We start from the raw sequence: 26769 nt of genomic DNA, 5'->3' as shown, positions 1-26769 counted from the left end.
ACACACCGTATGTTAATGGGTGTAACACTCCTGTATATATTATATAATAACACACTGTGTGTTACTGGGTATAACACTCCTGTATATATTATATAATAACACACTGTGTGTTACTGTGTATAGAATTCCTGTATATATAATATAATAACACACTGTGTGTTACTGGGTATAGCACACTATATATTATATAATAAAACACTGTGTGTTACTGGGTATAACGCTCTGTATATATTATATAATAACACAAAGTGTGTTACTGGGTATAACACTCTGTATATATTATGTAATAACACACTGTGTTTTACTGGGTACAACACTCTGTATATATTATATGATAACACACCGTGTTTTATTGGGTAAAGCACTCCTGCATATGTTATATAATAACACACCGTGTGTTACTGGGTATTGCACTCCTGTATATATTATATAATAACACACTGTGTGTTACTGGGTATCACACTCCTGTATATATTATATAATAACACACTGTGTGTTACTGGGTATAACACTCTGTATATAATATATAACAACACACCGTGTGTTACTGGGTATAACACTCCTGTATATAGTATATAATAACACACTGTGTGTTACTGGGTTTTACACTCTGTATATATTATATAATAACACACTGTGTATTACTGGGTATAACACTCTATATATTATATAATAACACACTGTGTGTTACTGGGTATAATGGTCTGTATATATTATATCATAACACACTGTGTGTTACTGGGTATAACACTCTGTATATATTATATAATAACACACTGTGTGTTACAGGGTATAACACACTGTATATATTATATAATAAAACTGTGTGTTACTGGGTATAACACTCTGTATATATTATCTAATAACACACCGTGTTTTACTGGATATAACACTCCTGTATATATTATATAATAACACACCGTGTGTTACTGGGTATAATGGTCTGTATATATTATATAATAACACACCGTGTGTTACTGGGTATAACACTCCTGTATATATTATATAATAACACACTGTGTGTTACTGGGTATAACACTCTGTATATATTATATAATAACACACTGTGTGTTACTGGCTATAACACTCCTGTATATATTATATAATAACACACTGTGTGTTACTGGGTATAATGGTCTGTATATATTATATAATAACACACAGTGTGTTACTGGGTATAACACTCCTGTATATATTATATAATAACACACTGTGTGTTACTGGGTATAACACACTGTATATATTATATAATAACACACTGTGTGTTACTGGGTATAACACTCCTGTATTTATTATTTAATAACACACTGTGTGTTACTGGGTATAACACTCTGTATATATTATATAATAACACACTGTGTGTTACTGGGTATAACACTCCTGTATATACTATATAATAACACACTGTTTGTTACTGGGTATAACACTCTGTATATATTATATAATAACACACTGTGTGTTACTGGGTATAACACTCCTGTATATATTATATAATAACACACTGTCAGTTACTGGGTATAACACTCCTGTATATACTGTATAATAACACATCTTTGTACTGTCTGCATACTTGGTTACGTTACACTCGGTCCCTTCATCCAAGCATTGATTGTAAATAGTTGGGGCCCCATCATTGATCCCTGTGGCACCCCACTTGTTACAGTTTGCCAACCGGAAAATGAACCGTTTATCCCGACTCTCTGTTCTCTGTTAGTTAGCCAATCCTCTATCCATGCTAATATACTACCCCCAGCCCCGTGAACTTTTATTCTGTGTGGTAACCTCTTATTGTCAAATCTCTTCTGGAAGTCCAAATACACCACATCCACTGGTTGCCCCTTATCTACCCTGCCCGATCCCCTTAACCCCTTATTTATAAAGCCCGGGCTTTCTGTCAGTCTTTGGAATCAATTCATGCCGTTCCCTTGCCAACTTCACCTGCAACTCTGCCAATATATTGCTAAGTGATGGATGTTACTCACCACTGGAAAGCAGAAGAAGTGGTAATCGCATCTCAATCTGTCAATGCCGCAACAGAGTTTGAAAGGTGAATTCACTTTGTGGATACAGAGGTTGCTGACGGCCTCCACTCAGGAAAAATTTGCCAACTGTTAGCAGAGAAAAGATGGAAGAATAAGATGAATTGATTGGTTTGTTTAATGCCCTGAGCAATAAAAACGTCACACATATGGCAGATGCAGTATGACGTGTGTAAATGTGAAGTTCTACACTTTGGTCGGAAAAACATAAGGACAAAGTATTATTTTAATTTTTGCCCACTCTGTGTCGCAAGATCCTGCAAATCCCCCGGGAGGACAGACGCACCAACGTTAGCGTCCTCGACCAGGCCCGACATCCCCAGCATCGAAGCACTGACCACACTCGACCAGCTCCGCTGGGCAGGGCCACATTGTCCGCATGTCCCCCAGACACGAGACTCCCAAAGCGAGCGCTCTACTCGGAACTCCTTCACGGGCAAACGAGCCAAAGGTGGGCAGAGGAAACGTTACAAGGGACACCCCTCCCTGATAAAGTGCAACATCCCCACTGACACCTGGGAGTCCCTGGCCCAAAGACCAGTCCGCCCTAAGTGGAGGAAGTGCATCCGGGAGGGCGCTGAGCACCTCGAGTCTCGTTGTCGAGAGCGTGCAGAAAGCAAGCGCAGGCAGCGGAAGGAGCGTGCAGCAAACCAGTCCCACCCTCCCCTTCCCTCAACGTCTATCTGTCCCACCCATGACAGGGTCTGTGGTTCCCGTACTGGACTTGGCAAGTGTCGACGTACAGAGGGACCTGGGTGTCCTTGTACACTGGTCATTGAAAGCAAACACGCAGGGGCAGCAAGCAGTTAGGAAGGTTATTAGTATGTTGGCCTTCATTGCGAGAAGGTTTGAATACAGGAGCAAGGAGGTCTTACTACAGTTATAAAGGGCCTTGGTGAGACCACACCTGGAGTATTGTGAGCAGTTCTGGTCTCCTTATCGAAGGAAGGATACACTCGCCATAGAGGGAGTGCAGTGAAGGTTCACCAGACTGATTCCTGGAAGGGCAGGACTGCCGTATGAGGAGAGATTGGGTCGACTAGGCCTGTATTAATATAGAAACATAGAAAATAGGTGCAGGAGCAGGCCATTCGGCCCTTCGAGCCTGCCCCACCATTCAATATGATCATGGCTGATCATTCCCTCAGTACCCCACTCCTGCCTTCTCTCCATACCCCCTGATCCCTTTAGCCGTAAGGGCCATATCTAACTCCCTTTTGAATATATCCAACGAACTGGCCCCAACAACTTTCTGTGGTAGAGAATTCCACAGGTTCACAATTCTCTGAGTGAAGAAGTTTCTCCTCATCTCGGTCCTAAATGGCTGACCCCTTATCCTTAGACTGTGTCACCTGGTTCTGGACTTCCCCAACATCGGGAACATTCTTCCTGCATCTAATCTATCCAATCCCGTCAGAATTTTATATGTTTCTATGAGATCCCCTCTCATTCTTCTAAATTCCAGTGAATATAAGCCTAGTCGATCCAGTCTTTCTTCATATGTCAGTCCTGCCATCCCAGAAATCAGTCTGATGAACCTTCGCTGCACTCCCTCAATAGCAAGAACATCCTTCCTCAGATTAGGAGACCAAAACTGAACACAATATTCCAGGTGTGGCCTCACCAAGGCCCTGAACAACTTCACGAGAGTTTAGAAGAATTTGAGGGGATCTCATTGAAAGGTATAACATTCTGACGGGGTTGGACAGACTGGATGCGGGGAGGATGTTTTCCCGGGGCTGGGAAGTCTAGAACAAGGGCTCACACAGTCCCGGGATACGGGGTAGGAAATTTAGGAGCGAGATGAGGAGAAATGTCTTCACTCAGAGGGAGGTGAACCTGTGGAATTCTCTACCACAGAAGGTTGTGGAGGGCAAGTCACTGAATATATTTACGAGGGAGATAGATAGATTTCTAGACACAAAAGACATCAAGGGGTCTGGGGAGAAAGGGGGAATATGGTGTTGAGGCCATGATCATATTGAATAGTGGTGCAGACTCGAAAGACATTAGTGAACGAGGTGGGTTTTTAGGATAGTTCACGCTCACCACTAGTTATATGTGTCTTTTCTGCGCTGTCAGAGGGGCAGTACTGAGGGAGTGCCGTACTGTACTGTCGGAGGGGCAGTACTGAGGGAGTGCCGTACTGTACTGTCGGAGGGGCAGTACTGAGGGAGTGCCGTACTGTACTGTCGGAGGGGCAGTACTGAGGGAGTGCCGTACTGCGCTGTCGGAGGGGCAGTACTGAGGGAGTGCCGTACTGCGCTGTCGGAGGGGCAGTACTGAGGGAGTGCCGTACTGTACTGTCGGAGGGGCAGTACTGAGGGAGTGCCGTACTGTCGGAGGGGCAGTACTGAGGGAGCGCCGTACTGCGCTGTCGGAGGGGCAGTACTGAGGGAGTGCCGTACTGTACTGTCGGAGGGGCAGTACTGAGGGAGTGCCGTACTGTACTGTCGGAGGGGCAGTACTGAGGGAGTGCCGTACTGCGCTGTCGGAGGGGCAGTACTGAGGGAGTGCCGTACTGCGCTGTCGGAGGGGCAGTACTGAGGGAGTGCCGTACTGTACTGTCGGAGGGGCAGTACTGAGGGAGTGCCGTACTGTCGGAGGGGCAGTACTGAGGGAGCGCCGTACTGCGCTGTCGGAGGGGCAGTACTGAGGGTGCGCCGTACTGCGCTGTCGGAGGGGCAGTACTGAGGGAGTGCCGTACTGCGCTGTCGGAGGGGCCGTACTGAGGGAGTGCCGTACTGTCGGAGGGGCAGTACTGAGGGAGTGCCGTACTGCACTGTCGGAGGGCAGTACTGAGGGAGCGCCGTACTGTCGGAGGGGCAGTACTGAGGGAGTGCCGTACTGTCGGAGGGGCAGTACTGAGGGAGTGCTGTACTGTCGGAGGGGCAGTACTGAGGGAGTGCCGTACTGTCCTGTCGGAGGGGCAGTACTGAGGGAGTGCCGTACTGCGCTGTCGGAGGGGCAGTACTGAGGGAGTGCCGTACTGCGCTGTAGGAGGGGCAGTACTGAGGGAGCGCTGTACTGCGCTGTCAGAGGGGCAGTACTGAGAGCTGTGGAGGCTGGGTCACTGAATATAGTTAAGGTGGAGATAGACAGATTTTTGAGCGCTAAGGGAGTGAAGGCTTATGGGGAAGTGGAGCTGAGTCCATGATCGGATCAGCCATGATCGTATTAAATGGCGGAACAGGCTCGAGGGGCCGAATGGCCCACTCCTGCTCCTATTTCTTATGTTCTTAAGTATACTATGGTAATCATCCCTGAAGCTTCAGTCGGTTGTCTGCAATGGGCTGGTCAGACAGGTTTAGCATATGGCCCAGAGACACGGACCATGTACAGTAGGTATCTCACCCCCAGCACCCAGCTCATGGTCTACAGGGCTGTAGTAATACCCACCCTCCTGTATGGCCCAGAGACATGGACCATGTACAGTAGGTATCTCACCCCCAGCACCCAGCTCATGGTCTACAGGGCTGTAGTGATACCCACCCTCCTGTATGGCCCAGAGACATGGACCATGTACAGTAGGTATCTCACCCCCAGCACCCAGCTCATGGTCTACAGGGCTGTAGTGATACCCGCCCTCCTGTATGGCCCAGAGACATGGACCATGTACAGTAGGTATCTCACCCCCAGCACCCAGCTCATGGTCTACAGGGCTGTAGTGATACCCGCCCTCCTGTATGGCTCAGAGACATGGACCATGTACAGTAGGTATCTCACCCCCAGCACCCAGCTCATGGTCTACAGGGCTGCAGTGATACCCGCCCTCCTGTATGGCCCAGAGACATGGACCATGTACAGTAGGTATCTCACCCCCAGCACCCAGCTCATGGTCTACAGGGCTGTAGTGATACCCACCCTCCTGTATGGCTCAGAGACATGGACCATGTACAGTAGGTATCTCACCCCCAGCACCCAGCTCATGGTCTACAGGGCTGTAGTAATACCCACCCTCCTGTATGGCTCAGAGACATGGACCATGTACAGTAGGTATCTCACCCCCAGCACCCAGCTCATGGTCTACAGGGCTGTAGTGATACCCACCCTCCTGTATGGCCCAGAGACATGGACCATGTACAGTAGGTATCTCACCCCCAGCACCCAGCTCATGGTCTACAGGGCTGTAGTGATACCCACCCTCCTGTATGGCCCAGAGACATGGACCATGTACAGTAGGTATCTCACCCCCACCACCCAGCTCATGGTCTACAGGGCTGTAGTGATACCCACCCTCCTGTATGGCCCAGAGACATGGACCATGTACAAGTAGGTATCTCACCCCCACCACCCAGCTCATGGTCTACCGGACTGTAGTGATACCCAGCCTCCTGTATGGCCCAGAGACATGGACCATGTACAGTAGGTATCTCACCCCCAGCACCCAGCTCATGGTCTACAGGGCTGTAGTGATACCCACCCTCCTGTATGGCCCAGAGACATGGACCATGTACAGTAGGTATCTCACCCCCACCACCAAGCTCATGGTCTACAGGGCTGTAGTAATACCCAGCCTCCTGTATGGCCCAGAGACATGGACCATGTACAGTAGGTATTTGACCCCCAGCACCCAGCTCATGGTCTACAGGGTTGTAGTAATACCCAGCCTCCTGTATGGCCCAGAGACATGGACCATGTACAGTAGGTATCTCACCCCCAGCACCCAGCTCATGGTCTACAGGGCTGTAGTAATACCCACCCTCCTGTATGGCCCAGAGACATGGACCATGTACAGTAGGTATCTCACCCCCAGCACCCAGCTCATGGTCTACAGGGCTGTAGTGATACCCGCCCTCCTGTATGGCCCAGAGACACGGACCATGTACAGTAGGTATCTCACCCCCAGCACCCAGCTCATGGTCTACAGGGCTGTAGTGATACCCGCCCTCCTGTATGGCCCAGAGACACGGACCATGTACAGTAGGTATCTCACCCCCAGCACCCAGCTCATGGTCTACAGGGCTGTAGTGATACCCACCCTCCTGTATGGCTCAGAGACATGGACCGTGTACAGTAGGTATCTCACCCCCAGCACCCAGCTCATGGTCTACAGGGCTGTAGTGATACCCACCCTCCTGTATGGCTCAGAGACATGGACCGTGTACAGTAGGTATCTCACCCCCAGCACCCAGCTCATGGTCTACAGGGCTGTAGTAATACCCACCCTCCTGTATGGCCCAGAGACATGGACCATGTACAGTAGGTATCTCACCCCCAGCACCCAGCTCATGGTCTACAGGGCTGTAGTGATACCTACCCTCCTGTATGGCTCAGAGACATGGACCATGTACAGTAGGTATCTCACCCCCACCACCCAGCTCATGGTCTACAGGGCTGTAGTGATACCCGCCCTCCTGTATGGCCCAGAGACATGGACCATGTACAGTAGGTATCTCACCCCCAGCACCCAGCTCATGGTCTACAGGGCTGTAGTAATACCCAGCCTCCTGTATGGCTCAGAGACATGGACCATGTACAGTAGGTATCTCACCCCCAGCACCCAGCTCATGGTCTACAGGGCTGTAGTGATACCTACCCTCCTGTATGGCTCAGAGACATGGACCATGTACAGTAGGTATCTCACCCCCAGCACCCAGCTCATGGTCTACAGGGCTGTAGTGATACCCAGCCTCCTGTATGGCCCAGAGACATGGACCATGTACAGTAGGTATCTCACCCCCAGCACCCAGCTCATGGTCTACAGGGCTGTAGTGATACCCACCCTCCTGTATGGCCCAGAGACATGGACCATGTACAGTAGGTATCTCACCCCCAGCACCCAGCTCATGGTCTACAGGGCTGTAGTAATACCCACCCTCCTGTATGGCTCAGAGACATGGACCATGTACAGTAGGTATCTCACCCCCAGCACCCAGCTCATGGTCTACAGGGCTGTAGTGATACCCACCTCCTGTATGGCTCAGAGACATGGACCATGTACAGTAGGTATCTCACCCCCAGCACCCAGCTCATGGTCTACAGGGCTGTAGTGATACCCAGCCTCCTGTATGGCTCAGAGACATGGACCGTGTACAGTAGGTATCTCACCCCCAGCACCCAGCTCATGGTCTACAGGGCTGTAGTGATACCCACCCTCCTGTATAGCTCAGAGACACGGACCATGTACAGTAGGTATCTCACCCCCAGCACCCAGCTCATGGTCTACAGGGCTGTAGTGATACCCACCCTCCTGTATAGCTCAGAGACACGGACCATGTACAGTAGGTATCTCACCCCCAGCACCCAGCTCATGGTCTACAGGGCTGTAGTGATACCCACCTCCTGTATGGCCCAGAGACATGGACCATGTACAGTAGACACCTCAAGTCGCTGGAGAAATACCACCAACGCTGTCTCCGCAAGATCCTGCAAATCCCCCGGGAGGACAGACGCACCAACGTTAGCGTCCTCGACCAGGCCCAACATCCCCAGCATCGAAGCACTGACCACACTCGACCAGCTCCGCTGGGCGGGGCCACATTGTCCACATGTCCCCCAGACACGAGACTCCCAAAGCAAACGCTCTACTCGGAACTCCTTCACGGGCAAACGAGCCAAAGCTGGGCAGAGGAAACGTTACAAGGGACACACGCCTCCCTGATAAAGTGCAACATCCCCACCCACACCTGGGAGTCCCCGGCCCAAAGACCAGACCGCCCTAAGTGGAGGAAGTGCATCCGGGAGGGCGCTGAGCACCTCGAGTCTCGTCGCCGAGAGCGCGCAGAGATCAAGCGCAGGCAGCGGAAGGAGCGTGTGGCAAACCTGTCCCACCCTCCCCTTCCCTCAACATCTATCTGTCCCACCCTGTGACAGGGTCTGTGGCTCTCGTATTGGACTGTTCAGTCACCCGAGAACTCGTGTTAGAGTGGGAGCAAGTCTTCCTCGATTCCGAGGGACTGCCTATGATGATGATGGGTCAAAGAGTGAGTTGCTCAAAACAAGTTTGTGAACTTCAAACACCCAAACAACATTGAGGACTCAATGTTCAGAAACGAAGGGGAGGGGGGTAATATTGGTGTACCGTGTTTAGTTGGACCACTGTAAGCGGAGCCGGCCTTTGATCAGCCAAACACTCCTATCGCAAAGCACGGGGTGTCTGGTCAGAGGTCACGACCTTTGGCATTGTGGGCCAATTTTGGGTAATTATTAAACGACATTGTGTGCATCGGTAGTTTCGGATGGAAGTTGTCCCTGCGTTCACCGTTTGTTCGAAAAGAAAATTGTACGCTGGGGTTTATTACAAGAGGGTTAGGAACAGAAACATAGAAAATAGGTGCAGGAGCAGGCCATTGGGCCCTTCGAGCCTGCCCCGCCATTCAATATGATCATGGGCTGATCATTCCCTCAGTACCCCACTCCTGCCTTCTCTCCATACCCCCTGATCCCTTTAGCCGTAAGGGCCACATCTAACTCCCTTTTGAATATATCCAACGAACTGGCCCCCAACAACTTTCTGTGGTAGAGAATTCCACAGGTTCACAATTCTCTGAGTGAAGAAGTTTCTCCTCATCTCGGTCCTAAATGGTTTACCCCTTATCCTTAGACTGTGTGAGCCCTGGTTCTGGACTTCCCCAACATCGGGAACATTCTTCCTGCATCTAACCTGTCCAGTCCCGTCAGAATTTTATATGTTTCTTTGAGATTCCCTCGCATTCTGCTAAATTCCAGTGAATATAAGCCCAGTCGATCCAGTCTTTCTTCATATGTCAGTCCTGCCATCCCGGGAATCAGTCTGGTGAACCTTCGCTGCACTCCCTCAATAGCAAGAATGTCCTTCCTCAGATTAGGAGACCAAAACTGTACACAATATTCCAGGTGAGGCCTCACTAAGACCCTTAACAACTGCAGTAAGACCTCCCTGCTCCTATACTCAAATCCTCTCGCTATGAAGGCCAACATACCATTTGCCTTCTTCACCGCCTGCTGTACCTGCATGTCAACTTTCAATGACTGATGTACCATGACACCCAGGTCTCGTTGCACCTCCCCTTTTCCTAATCTGTCACCATTCAGATAATATTCTGCCTTCTTGTTTTTGCCCCCAAAGTGGATAACCTCACATTTATCCACATTATACTGCATCTGCCATGCATTTGCCCACTCACCGAACCTGTCCAAGTCACCCTGCAGCCTCTTAGCATCCTCCTCACAGCTCACACCGCCATCCAGCTTAGTGTCATCTGCAAACCTGGAGATATTACACTCAATTCCTACGTCTAAATCATTGATGTATATTGTAAATATCTGGGGTCCCAGCACTGAGCTCTGCGGCACCCCACTAGTCACTGCCTGCCATTCTGAAAAGGACCCGTTTATCCTGACTCTCTGCTTCCTGTCTGCCAACCAGTTCTCTATCCACGTCAACATGATCATGGGCTGATCCTCTGTCTCAACACCATATTCCCACTTTCTGCTTGACCCCTTGATGCTTCTGTGTCTCAAAATCTATCTATAGCCCTTGGAAAAACAGGAAGGCAGATTATTATCTGAATGATGACATATTAGGAAAAGGGGAGACCTGGGTGTCATGGTACATGAGTCATTGAAAGTTGGCATGCAGGTACAGCAGGCGGTGAAGAGCACAGTACGGCACTCCCTCAGTACTGCCCCTCCGACAGTACAGTACGGCACTCCCTCAATACTGCCCCTCCGACAGCGCAGTACGGCACTCCCTCAGTACTGCCCCTCCGACAGCACAGTACGGCACTCCCTCAGTACTGCCCCTCCGACAGTACAGTACGGCACTCCCTCAGTACTGCCCCTCCGACAGCGCAGTACGGCACTCCCTCAGTACTGCCGCTCCGACAGCGCAGTACGGCACTCCCTCAGTACTGCCCCTCCGACAGTGCAGTACGGCACTCCCTCAGTACTGCCCCTCCGACAGTATGGCACTCCCTCAGTACTGCCCCTCCGACAGTATGGCACTCCCTCGGTACTGCCCCTCCGACAGTACGGCACTCCCTCAGTACTGCCCCTCCGACAGCGCAGTACGGGACTCCCTCAGTACTGCCCCTCCGACAGTACGGCACTCCCTCAGTACTGCCCCTCCGACAGCGCAGTACGGCACTCCCTCAGTACTGCCCCTCCGACAGCACAGTACGGCACTCCCTCAGTACTGCCCCTCCGACAGCACAGTACGGCACTCCCTCAGTACTGCCCCTCCGACAGTACGGCACTCCCTCAGTACTGCCCCTCCGACAGTACAGTACGGCACTCCCTCAGTACTGCCCCTCCGACAGTACAGTACGGCACTCCCTCAGTACTGCCCCTCTGACAGCACAGTACGGCACTCCCTCAGTACTGCCCCTCCGACAGCGCAGTACGGCACTCCCTCAGTACTGCCCCTCCGACAGTACAGTACAGCACTCCCTCAGTACTGCCCCTCCGACAGTACGGCACTCCCTCAGTACTGCCCCTCCGACAGTACAGTACGGCACTCCCTCAGTACTGCCCCTCCGACTGCGCAGTACGGCACTCCCTCAGTACTGCCCCTCCGACAGCACAGTACGGCACTCCTTCACTACTGCCCCTCCGACAGTGTGGCACTCCCTCAGTACTGCCCCTCCGACAGTACAGTACGGCACTCCCTCAGTACTGCCCCTCCGACAGTACAGTACGGCACTCCCTCAGTACTGCCCCTCCGACAGCACAGTACGGCACTCCCTCAGTATTGCCCCTCCGACAGCGCAGTACGGCACTCTCTCAGTACTGCCCCTCCGACAGTACGACACTCCCTCAGTACTGCCCCTCCGACAGTACGGCACTCCCTCAGTACTGCCCCTCCGACAGTACGGCACTCCCTCAGTACTGCCCCTCCGACAGTGCGGCACTCCCTCAGTACTGCCCCTCCGACAGTACGACACTCCCTCAGTACTGCCCCTCCGACAGTACGGCACTCCCTCAGTACTGCCCCTCCGACAGTACGGCACTCCCTCAGTACTGCCCCTCCGACAGTACGGCACTCCCTCAGTACTGCCCCTCCGACAGTGCGGCACTCCCTCAGTACTGCCCCTCCGACAGTGCGGCACTCCCTCAGTACTGCCCCTCCGACAGTACGGCACTCCCTCAGTACTGCCCCTCCGACAGTGCGGCACTCCCTCAGTACTGCCCCTCCGACAGTACGGCACTCCCTCAGTACTGCCCCTCCGACAGTACAGTACCGCACTCCCTCAGTACTGCCCCTCCGACTGCGCAGTACGGCACTCCCTCAGTACTGCCCCTCCGACAGCACAGTACGGCACTCCCTCAGTACTGCCCCTCCGACAGCACAGTACGGCACTCCCTCAGTACCGCCCCTCCGACAGTGCAGTACGGCACTCCCTCAGTACTGCCCCTCCGACTGCGCAGTACGGCACTCCCTCAGTACTGCCCCTCCGACAGCGCAGTGCGGCGCTCCCTCAGTACCGCCCCTCCGACAGTACAGTACGGCACTCCCTCAGTACTGCCCCTCCGACAGTACAGTACGGCACTCCCTCAGTACTGCCCCTCCGACAGCGCAGTACGGCACTCCCTCAGTACTGCCCTTCTGTTGGTATTATAATAACATTGCGTATATCGGTAGACGGGAACACGAAGGTAATGAAGATGTCAAATGGCAAATAGACTCACTTTAAGGGGCAGGGATATAATAATTCATCCTGAAGACCGGTGAACGGAACAACTTCGATAAACTGGTCCAGACACGACAGATATTGCCTGCACAGAAATTTAAGATTTGCTTTAAGTGAGCATATTCATTACTGTTAATAAATAGGCCATGAAATAATCGAGTGAAATAAAAAAAGAGGTGATGACAGAGAAAATAAAATTAAAATGCAGTAAAAATACAGAAAGAATCAATGGAAGAAAGAGAGAGAGAGAGATAGAGAGACAGAGAGAGAGACAGGGAGAGAGAGACAGAGAGAGAGAGAGACAGCGAGAGAGAGAGAGAGAGAGAGACAGGGAGAGAGAGACAGAGAGAGAGAGAAAGGGAGAGGGAGAGAGAGACAGAGAGGGAGAGAGAGAGTGAGACAGGGAGAGAGGGTCAGAGAGAGAGAGACAGGGAGAGAGGGACAAAGAGAGAGAGAGGGGGAGAGAGAGAGTGAGACAGAGAGAGACAGAGAGAGGGACAGAGAGAGAGAGGGGGGGAAAGAGAGAGTGAGACAGCGAGTCAGAGAGAGAGTGAGAGAGAGAGAGAGAGACAGGGAGAGAGGGGGAGAGAGAGAGCGAGAAAGAGAGAGAGTGAGAGAGAGAGAGGGCAAGAGAGAGACAGAGAGAGAGAGAGAGAGAGAGGGAGTGAGAGAGAGAGAGAGAGAGACACAGAGAGAAAGAGAAGGAAAGTAATCAAGAAAAAAGGAAAGATATTAGATGGACAAATGACATTTTAAAGTACCAGAAAGATATTCTGTTGATACGCAATTGAAATAAAGATATTTCTATTTGGAGCAGCTTGTTATTGGCAGACAGAAGTTGCACACTATGGATTTTGGAAACCTCCAGGTTATCGCAAGATCATTGTATTGGGAGCAAGGAGCACTATGTATTAAACAGTGCAGCTCCCGGTTCTAGTTACCCACATCACTTCTTTAAATGTAATGGTTGACTTACATGTATTTTTGTGCAATTTTAATATCTTGTTCTCCAATTGTGAATGTTGAGATAAGATTGTCCAAAAAAACAATTGTATTGTCTCCTTCAGGAAGGGTGTGATGGCCTTAGAGAGGGTGCAGAGGAGATTGACCAGAATGGTACTGGAGATGAGGATGTAACGAACAGGGTGGATAAAGGGGGAACCGGTGGATGTGGTGTATTGGGACTTCCAGAAGGCATTTGACAAGGTGCCACACAATAGGTTACTGCACAAGATAAAAGTTCACAGGGTTGGGGGTAATATATTAGCGTGGATAGAGGATTGGTTAACTAACAGAGAACAAAGAGTCAGGATAAATGGTTCATTCTCGGGTTGGCAATCAGTAACTAGTGGGGTGCCTCAGGGATCAGTGCTGGGGCCCCAGCTATTTACAATCTATATTAACGACTTGGAAGAGGGGACCGAGTGTAACGTAGTCAAGTTTGCTGATGATACAAAGATGGGAGGAAGGGTAATGTGTAAGGAGGACATAGAGAGGCTAAGTTGAGTGGGAAAATGTGAGGTCATGCACTTTGGCAGAAAAAAAATCAAAGAGCAAGTTATTATTTAAATGCAGAAAGATTGCAAAGTGCTGCAGTACAGCGGGACCTGGGGGTTACTTGTACATGAAACACAAAAGGTTAGTATGCAGGTACAGCAAGTGATCAGGAAGGGCCAATGGTATCTTGGCCTTTATTGCAAAGGGGATGGAGTATAAAAGCAGGGAAGTCTTGCTCCAGTTATACAGGGTATTGGTGAGGCCACACCTGGAGTACTGCGTGCAGTTTTGCTCTCCGTATTTACGAAAGGATATACTTGCTTTGGAGGCAGTTCAGAGAAGATTCACTCGGTTGATTCCGGAGATGAGGAGGTTGACTTATGAGGAAAGGTTGAGGAGGTTGGGCCTCTACTCATTGGAATTCAGAAGAATGAGAGGTGATCTTATCGAAACGTATCAGATTATGAGGGGGCTCGACAAGGTGGATGCAGAGAGGATGTTCCCACTGATGGGGGAGACTAGAACTAGGGGGCATGGTCTTAGAATAAGGGGCCGCCCATTTAAAACTGAGATGAGGAGGAATTTCTTCTCTCGGAGGGTTATAAATCTGTGGAACTCGCTGCCTCAGAGAGCTGTGGAAGCCGGGACATTGAATATATTTAAGACAGAGATAGACAGTTTCTTAACCGATAAGGGGGCGGGCAGGGAAGTGGAGCTGGGTCCATGATCGGATCAGCCATGATCGTATTAAATGGCGGAGAAGGCTCGAGGGGCCGAATGGCCCACTCCTGGTCCTATTTCTTATGTTAAGGAAGAGATTGGCCAGAATGGTTCCAGGGATGAGGGACTTCAGTTACGTGGACAGACTGGAGAAGCTGGGTATGTTCTCCTTGGAGCAGAGAAGGTTGGGAGGAGATTTGATCGAGGCGTTCAAAATCACAAGGGGTCCGGGCAGAGTATGATAGAGAAACTGCTCCCTTTGGCGGAAGGTTTGAGAACCAAAGGACACAGGTTGAAGGTGATTGACAGAAGGACCAGAGTGTGACATAGGGAGACAATATTTCATGGATCCGGGACGCGCTGCCTGAAAGGTTGGTGGGAGCAGAGTCAATCGCAACTTTCAACAGTCAGTCGGATAAATATTTGAAGGAGGGAGTTTGCAAGGGTCTCTGGGGAAAGAGCGAGAGAGAGAGCTTTCAAAGAGCTGGCACAGGAACGATGGGCCACATGGCTTACATCTGTTCCATATCATTCTATGATATCACGATGCATTTTCCCGTGGAGGACCAGATTGAAGCTGGTTCAGAATTTAACGAGACCACCCCTTGAGTATTGTGTGCAGTTTTTATCTGAATATTATCTGAATGGTGACCGATTAGGAACAGAGGAGGTGCAACGAGACCTGGGTGTCATGGTACATCAGTCATTGAAAGTTGGCATGCAGGTACAGCAGGCAGTGAAGAAGGCAAATGGGATGTTGGCCTTCATAGTGAGAGGATTTGAGTATAGGAGCAGGGAGGTCTTACTGCAGTTGTACAGGGCCTTGGTGAGGCCTCACCTGGAATATTGTGTTCAGGTTTGATCTCCTAATCTGAGGAAGGCCATTCTTGCTATTGAGGGAGTGCAGCGAAGGTTCACCAGACTGATTCCCGGGATGGCAGGACTAACATATGAGGAGAGACTGGATCGACTGGGCTTATATTCACTGGAATTTAGAAGAATGAGAGGGGATCTCATAGAAACATATAAAATTCTGATGGGACTGGACAGGTTAGATGCAGGAAGAAAGTTCCAGATGTTGGGGAAGTCCAGAACCAGGGCTCACAGTCTAAGGATAAGGGGTAAGCCATTTAGGACCGAGATGAGGAGAAACTTCTTCACTCAGAGAATTGTGAACCTGTGGAATTCTCTACCACAGAAAGTTGTTGGGGGCCAGTTCGTTGGATATATTCAAAAGGGAGTTAGATGTGGCCCTTACGGCTGAAGGGATCGGGGGGTATGGAGAGAAGGCAGGAGTGGGGTACTGAGGGAATGATCAGCCATGATCATATTGAATGGTGGGGCAGGCTCGAAGGGCCCAATGGCCTACTCCTGCACCTATTTTCTATGTTACTATACCAATTCTGAATAATTCACTAATCTCTCCTAGAATTCACAAAAGGTACACATTATTTTGTAGAATCATAGACGTTTACCGCGCGGGAGGAGGCCGTTTGGGGCCCATCGTGTCCGCCTGGCGCCGGCCGACCGAGAGCCATCCCGGCCTAATCCCACTTTCCCGCTCTCGCTCCCTCACCCTGTAGCATACGGCACTTCAAGATGCACTGCCTGCTGTGGTGAGGGTTTCTGCCTCTACCGCCCTTTCAGGCCGTGAGTTCCATCCCAGACCCTGCCCCAGACCCCCACCCCTCTCTGGGTGAAGACATTTCCCTCTAAACCCCTCCCCCCCAATTACTGTCAATCCACGCCCCCTGGTTGTTGACCCCTCTGCCAAGGGAAACATGTCCGTCCTATCCACTCGATCCAGGCCCCTCATCATTTTATACATTTCAGAGAAGGTTCACTCGGTTGATTCCGGAGATGAGGGGGTTGACTTATGAGGAAAGGTTGAGGAGGTTGGGCCTCTACTCATTGGAGTTCAGAAGAATGAGAGGTGATCTTATCGAAACGTATCAGATTATGAGGGGGCTCGACAAGGTGGATGCAGAGAGGATGTTCCCACTGATGGGGGAGACTAGAACTAGGGGGCATGGTCTTAGAATAAGGGGCCGCCCATTTAAAACTGAGATGAGGAGGAATTTCTTCTGTCAGAGGGTTGTAAATCTGTGGAACTCGCTGCCTCAGAGAGCTGTGGAAGCCGGGACATTGAATATATTGAAGACAGAGATAGACAGTTCCTTAACCGATAAGGGGGCGGGCAGGGAAGTGGAGCTGGGTCCATGATCGGATCAGCCATGATCGTATTAAATGGCGGAGTAGGCTCAAGGGGCCGAATTGCCTACTCCTGCTCCTATTCCTTATGTTCTTATGTTCTTCTTATGTTGTTAGGGAGTGCTGCGCTGACGGAGGGTCAGTACTGAGGGAGTGCCGCACTGCGCTGTCGGAGGGGCAGTACTGAGGGAGTGCTGTCGGAGGGGCAGTACTGAGGGAGTGCCGTACTGTGCTGTCGGAGGGGCAGTACTGAGAGAGTGCCGTACTGTGCTGTCAGAGGGGCAGTACTGAGGGAGTGCCGTACTGTGCTGTCGGAGGGGCAGTACTGAGGGAGTGCCGTACTGTCGGAGGGGCAGTACTGAGGGAGTGCCGTACTGTACTGTCGGAGGGGCAGTACTGAGGGAGCGCCGCACTGTCGGAGGGGCAGTACTGAGGGAGTGCTGTACTGTACTGTCGGAGGGGCAGTACTGAGGGAGTGCCGTATTGTACTGTCGGAGGGGCACTACTGAGGGAGTGCCGTACTGTGCTGTGGGAGGGTCAGTACTGAGGGAGTGCCGTACTGTGCTGTCGGAGGGGCAGTACTGAGGGAGTGCCGCACTGTGCTGTCGGAGGGGCAGTACTGAGGGAGTGCCGTACTGTGCTGTGGGAGGGTCAGTACTGAGGGAGTGCCGCACTGTACTGTCGGAGGGGCAGTACTGAGGGAGTGCCGTACTGTACTGTGGGAGGGTCAGTACTGAGGGAGTGCTGTACTGTACTGTCGGAGGGGCAGTACTGAGGGAGTGCCGTACTTTCGGAGGGGCAGTACTGAGGGAGTGCCGTACTGTACTGTCGGAGGGGCAGTACTGAGGGAGTGCCGTACTGTCGGAGGGGCAGTACTGAGGGAGTGCCGTACTGCACTGTCGGAGGGGCAGTATTGAGGGAGTGCCGTACTGTCGGAGGGGCAGTACTGAGGGAGTGCCGTACTGTCGGAGGGGCAGTACTGAGGGAGTGCCGTACTGTACTGTCGGAGGGGCAGTACTGAGGGAGTGCCGTACTGCACTGTCGGAGGGGCAGTACTGAGGGAGTGCCGTACTGCACTGTCGGAGGGGCAGTACTGAGGGAGTGCCGTACTGTCGGAGGGGCAGTACTGAGGGAGTGCCGTACTGTCGGAGGGGCAGTACTGAGGGAGTGCCGTACTGTACTGTCGGAGGGGCAGTACTGAGGGAGTGTTGCACTGTCGGAGGGGCAGTACTGAGGGAGTGCCGTACTGTCGGAGGGGCAGTACTGAGGGAGTGCCGCACTGTCGGAGGGGCAGTACTGAGGGAGTGCCGTACTGTCGGAGGGGCAGTACTGAGGGAGCGCCGTACTGTCGGAGGGGCAGTACTGAGGGAGTGCCGTACTGCACTGTCGGAGGGGCAGTACTGAGGGAGACGTACTGTCGGAGGGGCAGTACTGAGGGAGTGCCGTACTGCGCTGTCGGAGGGGCAGTACTGAGGGAGACGTACTGTCGGAGGGGCAGTACTGAGGGAGTGCCGTACTGTGCTGTCAGAGGGGCAGTACTGAGGGAGTGCCGTACTGTCGGAGGTGCAGTACTGAGGGAGTGCCGTACTGTCGGAGGGGCAGTACTGAGGGAGTGCCGTACTGCGCTGTCGGAGGGGCAGTACTGAGGGAGTGCCGTACTGCGCTGTCGGAGGGGCAGTACTGAGGGAGTGCCATACTGCGCTGTCGGAGGGGCAGTACTGAGGGAGTGCCGTACTGTCGGAGGGGCAGTACTGAGGGAGTGCTGTACTGCGCTGTCGGAGGGGCAGTACTGAGGGAGTGCCGTACTGTCGGAGGGGCAGTACTGAGGGAGACGTACTGTCGGAGGGGCAGTACTGAGGGAGTGCCGTACTGTCGGAGGGGCAGTACTGAGAGAGTGCCGTACTGCACTGTCGGAGGGGCAGTACTGAGGCAGTGCCGTACTGCGCTGTCGGAGGGGCAGTACTGAGGGAGTGCCGTACTGCACTGTCGGAGGGGCAGTACTGAGGGAGTGCCGCACTGTCGGAGGGGCAGTACTGAGGGAGTGCCGTACTGTCGGAGGGGCAGTACTGCGGGAGTGCCGTACTGTCGGAGGGGCAGTACTGAGGGAGTGCCGTACTGTACTGTCGGAGGGGCAGTACTGAGGGAGTGTTGCACTGTCGGAGGGGCAGTACTGAGGGAGTGTTGCACTGTCGGAGGGGCAGTACTGAGGGAGTGCCGCACTGTCGGAGGGGCAGTACTGAGGGAGTGTTGCACTGTCGGAAGGGCAGTACTGAGGGAGTGTTGCACTGTCGGAGGGGCAGTACTGAGGGAGTGCCGTACTGTGCTGTCGGAGGGGCAGTACTGAGGGAGTGCCGCACTGTGCTGTCGGAGAGGCAGTACTGAGGGAGCGCCGCACTGTCGGAGGGGCAGTACTGAGGGAGTGCCGCACTGTCGGAGGGGCAGTACTGAGGGAGTGCCGCACTGTACTGTCGGAGGGGCAGTACTGAGGGAATGCCGCACTGTCGGAGGGGCAGTACTGAGGGAGTACCGCACTGTCGGAGGGGCAGTACTGAGGGAGTACCGCACTGTACTGTCGGAGGGGCAGTACTGAGGGAGTGCCGCACTGTCGGAGGGGCAGTACTGAGGGAGTGCCGCACTGTCGGAGGGGCAGTACTGAGGGAGTGCCGCACTGTCGGAGGGGCAGTACTGAGGGAGTGCCGTACTGTCGGAGGGGCAGTACTGAGGGAGTGCCGTACTGCACTGTCGGAGGGGCAGTACTGAGGGAGTGCCGCACTGTCGGAGGGGCAGTACTGAGGGAGTGCCGTACTGCACTGTCGGAGGGGCAGTACTGAGGGAGTGCCGCACTGTCGGAGGGGCAGTACTGAGGGAGTGCCGCACTGTCGGAGGGGCAGTACTGAGGGAGTGCCGCACTGTCGGAGCTGCCTTCTTTCGAGTGCGACGTTAAACCGAGGCCCTGCTCTCTCGGCTGGGACATAAAAGTTCCCCTGGCAGTAATTCGAAGAAGAGCAGGGGGAGTTTTCCCCGGTGTCCTGGGGCCAATATTTATCCCTCGACCAACATTAAAAAACAGAATATCCGGGTCATTGTCACAGTGCTAGGTGTGGGAGCTTGCTGTGCGCAAATGGGCTGCCACGTTTCCCACAATACAACAGTGACCGCACTCCCAAAAGTACTTCATTGGCTGTAAAGCGCTTCCTGATGTCCGGTGGTCGCGAAAGGCGCTATATAAACGCATGTCTTTCGTTTCAACTGGACTGCTACTTAATCGTTTCAGAGCGGTTACACAATCTAATTTGCCAATCGCTATTTGATCTCCCCGGAGTCCGGTGCAAAATGTCCTGAAGGCCACAGTTCAGGCAAACATGTCCACTGCCGACTTGGCTTGTGGACTTAATTTTCAAACAGTTATTGATCCCAGCAAACGGGATCTTCAAAGGGGCTTTCTCCCCTTCCGCGATCATTGACCGTTAATATCAACACTGCGTCAATCTTCAAACATTACCGTTCAATTATCCAGTCCCCACCTGCTCTAATAGTTATCAACATGGAAGTAAATGGGCCAACTGTGTGAAACAGGAGCAGGAGGCAGCCATATGGCCCCTCGAGCCTGCTCCGCCATTTAATACGATCTTGGCCTTTATTGCAAAGGGGATGGAGTTTACAAGCAGGGAAGTCTTGCTCCAGTTATACAGGGTATTGGTGAGGCCACACCTAGAGCACTGCGTGCAGTTTTGCTCTCCGTATTTACGAAAGGATATACTTTGCTTTGGAGGCAGTTCAGAGAAGGTTCACTCGGTTGATTCCAGAGATGAGGGGGTTGACTTATGAGGAAAGGTTGAGGAGGTTGGGCCTCTACTCATTGGAATTCAGAAGAATGAGGTGATCTTATCGAAACGTATCAGATTATGAGGGGGCTCGACAAGGTGGATGCAGAGAGGATGTTCCCACTGATGGGGGAGACTAGAACTAGAGGGCATGGTCTTAGAATAAGGGGCCGCCCATTTAAAACTGAGATGAGGAGGAATTTCTTCTCTCAGGGTTGTAAATCTGTGGAACTCGCTGCCTCAGAGAGCTGTGGAAGCCGGGACATTGAATATATTTAAGACAGAGATAGACAGTTCCTTAACCGATAAGGGGACGGGCAGGGAAGTGGAGCTGGGTCCATGATCGGATCAGCCACGATCGTATTAAATGGCGGAGCAGGCTCGAGGGGCCGAATGGCCCACTCCTGCTCCTATTTCTTATATATCATGGACACAGCTCCACTTCCCTGCCCGCCCCCTTATCGGTTAAGAAACTGTCTATCTCTGTCTTAAATATATTCAATGTCCCGGCTTCCACAGCTCTCTGAGGCAGCGAGTTCCACAGATTTACAACCCTCTGAGAGAAGAAATTCCTCCTCATCTCAGTTTTAAATGGGCGGCCCCTTATTCTAAGACCATGCCCCCTAGTTCTAGTCTCCCCCATCAGTGGGAACATCCTCTCTGCATCCACCTTGTCGAGCCCCCTCATAATCTGATACGTTTCGATAAGATCACCTCTCATTCTTCTGAATTCCAATGAGTAGAGACCCAACCTCCTCAACCTTTCCTCATAAGTCAACCCCCTCATCCCTGGAATCAACCGAGTGAACCTTCTCTGAACTGCCTCCAAAGCAAAGTATATCCTTTCGTAAATACGGAGAGCAAAACTGCACGCAGTACTCCAGGTGTGGCCTCACCAATACCCTGTATAACTGGAGCAAGACTTCCCTGCTTTTATACTCCATCCCCTTTGCAATAAAGGCCAAGATACCATTGGCCCGTCCTGATCACTTGCTGTACCTGCATACTATCCTTTTGTGTTTCGTGGACAAGGAGACCAAAATTGTGCACAATACTCCAGGTGTGGTCTCAGCAGGACCCGATATAATTGCACAAAGACGTCTCGCTCAAATCCTCTTGTCAAAGCCAACATACCGTTTGCTTTTTTAATCGCTTGCTGTACCTGAATGTTAACTTTCAGCAATTCGTGTACAAGGACACCAGGACCCTCTGAACACCAACTATTCCCCAATCTCTCACCGTTTACACTTGAAAACCAGTCACTGAAGTCACTTACACCAAAAAAATGAAGACGTGCCTTTATATAACGTCTTTCAGGACCACCGGACGTCCCAAATCGCTTTACAGCCATTGAAGTCCTATTTGGAGTGTTCTCACTGTTGAATTGTGAGAAACGTTTCAGCCAATTTGCACACAGCAAGCTCCCACACAGCGATGTGATAATGACCCGGATAATCTGTTTCAGTGATGTTGGTTTAGGGATAAATATTGGCCCCAGGACACCGGGGAGAACTCCCCCTGCTCTTCTTCCAAATAGTGGCTGTGCGTGGGATCTTTTACATCCTCCTGAGAGGGCAGACGGGGCCTCGGTTTAACGTCTCATCCGAAAGATGGCACCTCCGACAGTGCGGCGCTCCCTCAGTACAGCCCCTCCGACAACGCAGTACGGCACTCCCTCAGTACCGCCCCTCCGACAGCGCAGTACGGCACTCCCTCAGTACTGCCCCTCTGACAGTACAGTACGGCACTCCCTCAGTACTGCCCCCCCGACAGTGCAGTACGGCACTCCCTCAGTACTGCCCCTCCGACAGTACGGCACTCCCTCAGTACAGCCCCTCCGACAGTACGGCACTTCCTCAGTACTGCCCCCCCGACAGCGCAGTACGGCACTCCCTCAGTACTGCCCCTCCGACAGTACAGTACGGCACTCCCTCAGTACTGCCCCTCCGACAGTGCAGTACGGCACTCCCTCAGTACTGCCCCTCCGACAGTACGGCACTCCCTCAGTACTGCCCCTCCGACAGTACAGTACGGCACTCCCTCAGTACTGCCCCTCCGACAGTGCAGTACGGCACTCCCTCAGTATTGCCCCTCCGACAGCGCAGTACGGCACTCCCTCAGTACAGCCCCTCCGACAGCGCAGTACGGCACTCCCTCAGTACTGCCCCTCCGACAGTACGGCACTCCCTCAGTACTGCCTCTCCGACAGCGCAGTACGGCACTCTCTCAGTACTGCCCCTCCGACAGCGCAGTACAACACTCCCTCAGTACTGCACTGGGAGCGCTCGGCTAGATTAATGTGCTCAAGTCTAATACATAGTGGGACTCGAACCCACAACCTTCTGCCCACAGTAGTGATACCCGCCCTCCTGTATGGCTCAGAGACACGGACCATGTACAGTAGGTATCTCACCCCCACCACCTAGCTCATGGTCTACAGGGCTGTAGTAATACACAGCCTCCTGTATGGCTCAGAGACATGGACCATGTACAGTAGGATTCTCACCCCCAGCACCCAGCTCATGGTCTACAGGGCTGTAGTAATACACAGCCTCCTGTATGGCTCAGAGACATGGACCGTGTACAGTAGGTATCTCACCCCCAGCACCCAGCTCATGGTCTACAGGGCTGTAGTGATACCCGCCCTCCTGTATGGCTCAGGGACATGGACCATGTACAGTAGGTATCTTACCCCCAACACCCAGCTCATGGTCTACAGGGCTGTAGTGATACCCGCCCTCCTGTATGGCTCAGAGACGTGGACCATGTACAGTAGGTATCTCACCCCCAGCACCCAGCTCATGGTCTACAGGGCTGTAGTGATACCCACCCTCCTGTATGGCTCAGAGACATGGACCATGTACAGTAGACACCTCAAGTCGCTGGAGAAATACCACCAACGCTGTCTCCGCAAGATCCCGCAAATCCCCCGGGAGGACAGACGCACCAACGTTAGCGTCCCCGACCAGGCCCAACATCCCCAGCATCGAAGCACTGACCACACTCGACCAGCTCCGCTGGGCAGGCCACATTGTCCCATGCCCCAGACACGAGACTCCCAAAGCAAGCGCTCTACTCGGAACTCCTTCACGGGCAAACGAGCCAAAGGTGGGCAGAGGAAACGTTACAAGGGACCACGCCTCCCTGATAAAGTGCAACATCCCCACCCACACCTGGGAGTCCCTGGCCCAAAGACCAGCCCGCCCTAAGTGGAGGAAGTGCACCCGGGAGGGCGCTGAGCACCTCGAGTCTCGTCGCCGAGAGCGCGCAGAAAGCAAGCGCAGGCAGCGGAAGGAGCGTGCGGCAAACCTGTCCCACCCTCCCTTTCCCTCAACGTCTATCTGTCCCACCCTGTGACAGGGTCTGTGGTTCTCGTATTGGACTGTTCAGTCACCCGAGAACTCGTGTTAGAGTGGGAGCAAGTCTTCCTCGATTCCCAGGGACTGTCTATAATGTTGCCACAGCTTACACTTAAGTAAAACCAGGAATATCATTTCACCGTGAATATATCTGAAAGACACTAAGGAATGCAAGTGCCTACCTTATCGCTGGAACTCGTAATCTTGGTTTTGTACCTTCCTCGATCGCTAGTCACTGGCTATATTATGGAGGTATACGTGCCTTGCTCGATCTGTGCCTCTGCAAGTTCTGATGTGTCCCAATTTTCAGCCACAGCACGAGTGTGCGTAACCCTGACCTTGTGTCACCGGCCCTAACGTTACACCTCCTTGTATGGTTTTGATCTCCCGAGATTTCAAAAAAACTAACACTGTCGCCGCTCCCTTCCTCCCCACCGCCCTCCCCCATCTCCGAACTCCCGAAAAAAGTCTAAGAGACTTTCCAAATAATATTCACGCAATCAATCAATCAGTCATAGGCAGTCCCTGGGAATCGAGGAAGACTTGCTCCCACTCGAACACGAGTTCTCGGGTTGACTGAACAGTCCAATACAGGAACCACAGACCCTGTCACAGGGTGGGACAGATAGACGTTGAGGGAAGGGGAGGGTGGGACTGGTTTGCCGCACGCTCCTTCCGCTGCCTGCGCTTGCTTTCTGCTCGCTCGCAATTGGCGACGAGACTCGAGCTGCTCAGCGCCCTCCCGGATGCACTTCCTCCACTTAGGGCAGACTGGTCTTTGGGCCAGGGACTCCCAGGTGTGGGTGGGGATGTTGCACTTTATCAGGGAGGGGTGGTCCCTTGTAACGTTTCCTCTGCCCACCTTTGGCTCGTTTGCCCGTGAAGGAGTTCCGAGTAGAGCGCTTGCTTTGGGAGTCTCGTGTCGTGGGGACATGCGGACAATGTGGCCTGCCCAGCAGAGCTGGTCGAGTGTGGTTAGTGCTTCGATGCTGGGGATGTTGGCCTGGTCGAGGACGCTAACGTTGGTGCGTCTGTCCTCCCGGGGGATTTGCAGGATCTTGCGGAGACAGCGTTGGTGGTATTTCTCCAGCGACTTGAGGTGTCTACTGTACATGGTCCATGTCTCTGGGCCATACAGGAGGGCAGGTATCACTACAGCCCTGTAGACCATGAGCTGGGTGCTGGGGGTGAGATACCTACTGTACATGGTCCACGTCTCTGAGCCATACAGGAGGGCGGGTATCACTACAGCACTGTAGACCATGAGCTGGGTGCTGGGGGTGAGGTACCTACTGTACATGGTCCATGTCTCTGAGCCATACAGGAGGGCGGGTATCACTACAGCCCTGTAGACCATGAGCTGGGTGCTGGGGGTGAGATACCTACTGTACATAGTCCATGTCTCTGGGCCATACAGGAGGGCGGGTATCACTACAGCCCTGTAGACCATGAGCTGGGTGCTGGGGGTGAGATACCTACTGTACATGGTCCATGTCTCTGAGCTATACAGGAGGGTGGGTATCACTACAGCCCTGTAGACCATGAGCTGGGTGCTGGGGGTGAGATACCTACTGTACATGGTCCATGTCTCTGAGCCATACAGGAGGGTGGGTATCACTACAGCCCTGTAGACCATGAGCTGGGTGCTGGTGATGAGATACCTACTGTACATGGTCCACGTCTCTGGGCCATACAGGAGGGTGGGTATCACTACAGCCCTGTAGACCATGAGCTTGGTGGTGGATTTGAGGGCCTGGTCTTCGAACACTCTTTTCCTCAGGCGGCCGAAGGCTGCACTGGTGCACTGGAGGCGGTGTTGGTCATCGATGCCTGCTCTTGTTGATAGGAGGCTTCCAAGTTATGGGAAATGGTCCACATTGCCCAGGGCCACGCCATGATCATAAGGGTTTCAACAGACAGGCACGTATTGCTGTCTAACAGCACATCATCTCAGATTTGCAAATGCAGGCTTCACAATATTAACACTTGCTAACATTACATCTGCCGTATGCCACATTGTCCGCATGCCCCCGACTCGAGACTCCCAAAGCAAGCGCTCTACTCGGAACTCCTTCACGGGCAAACGAGCCAAAGGTGGGCAGAGGAAACGTTACAAGGGACCACCCCTCCCTGATAAAGTGCAACATCCCCATCGACACCTGGGAGTCCCCGGCCCAAAGACCAGTCCGCCCTAAGTGGAGGAAGTGCATCCAGTCTCGTCGCCAATTGCGAGCACGCAGAAAGCAAGCGCAGGCAGCGGAAGGAGCGTGCAGCAAACCAGTCCCACCCTCCCTTTCCCTCAACGACTATCTGTCCCACCCTGTGACAGGGACTATGGCTCTCGTATTGGACTGTTCAGCCACCCGAGAACTCGTGTTAGAGTGGGAGCAAGTCTTCCTCGATTCCCAGGGACCGCCTATGAAATGATAGAGTATTGGTGAGACCACACCTGGAGTACTGCGTGCAGTTTTGCTCTCCGTATTTACGAAAGGATGCACTTTGCTTT

The 26769-nt window shown here is 52.5% G+C and overlaps 1 protein-coding gene across 1 annotated transcript in view; it reads right to left on the bottom strand.

The window, feature by feature from the left end:
• LOC139255433 (scavenger receptor cysteine-rich domain-containing protein DMBT1-like) overlaps positions 1 to 24398 on the bottom strand; it is a 108590-nt gene extending 84192 nt beyond the window's left edge. The window contains exon 1 of the mRNA XM_070873917.1: positions 24374 to 24398. Coding sequence (XP_070730018.1) covers positions 24374 to 24398 — 25 coding nt within the window. The remainder of the gene's footprint in view (positions 1 to 24373) is intronic.
• Positions 24399 to 26769: the final 2371 nt, after the last annotated feature.

Source organism: Pristiophorus japonicus, unplaced genomic scaffold, assembly GCF_044704955.1.
Source record: "Pristiophorus japonicus isolate sPriJap1 unplaced genomic scaffold, sPriJap1.hap1 HAP1_SCAFFOLD_603, whole genome shotgun sequence".
Taxonomy (NCBI): domain Eukaryota; kingdom Metazoa; phylum Chordata; class Chondrichthyes; family Pristiophoridae; genus Pristiophorus; species Pristiophorus japonicus.
This window is presented reverse-complemented; position numbering and strand designations above follow the sequence as displayed.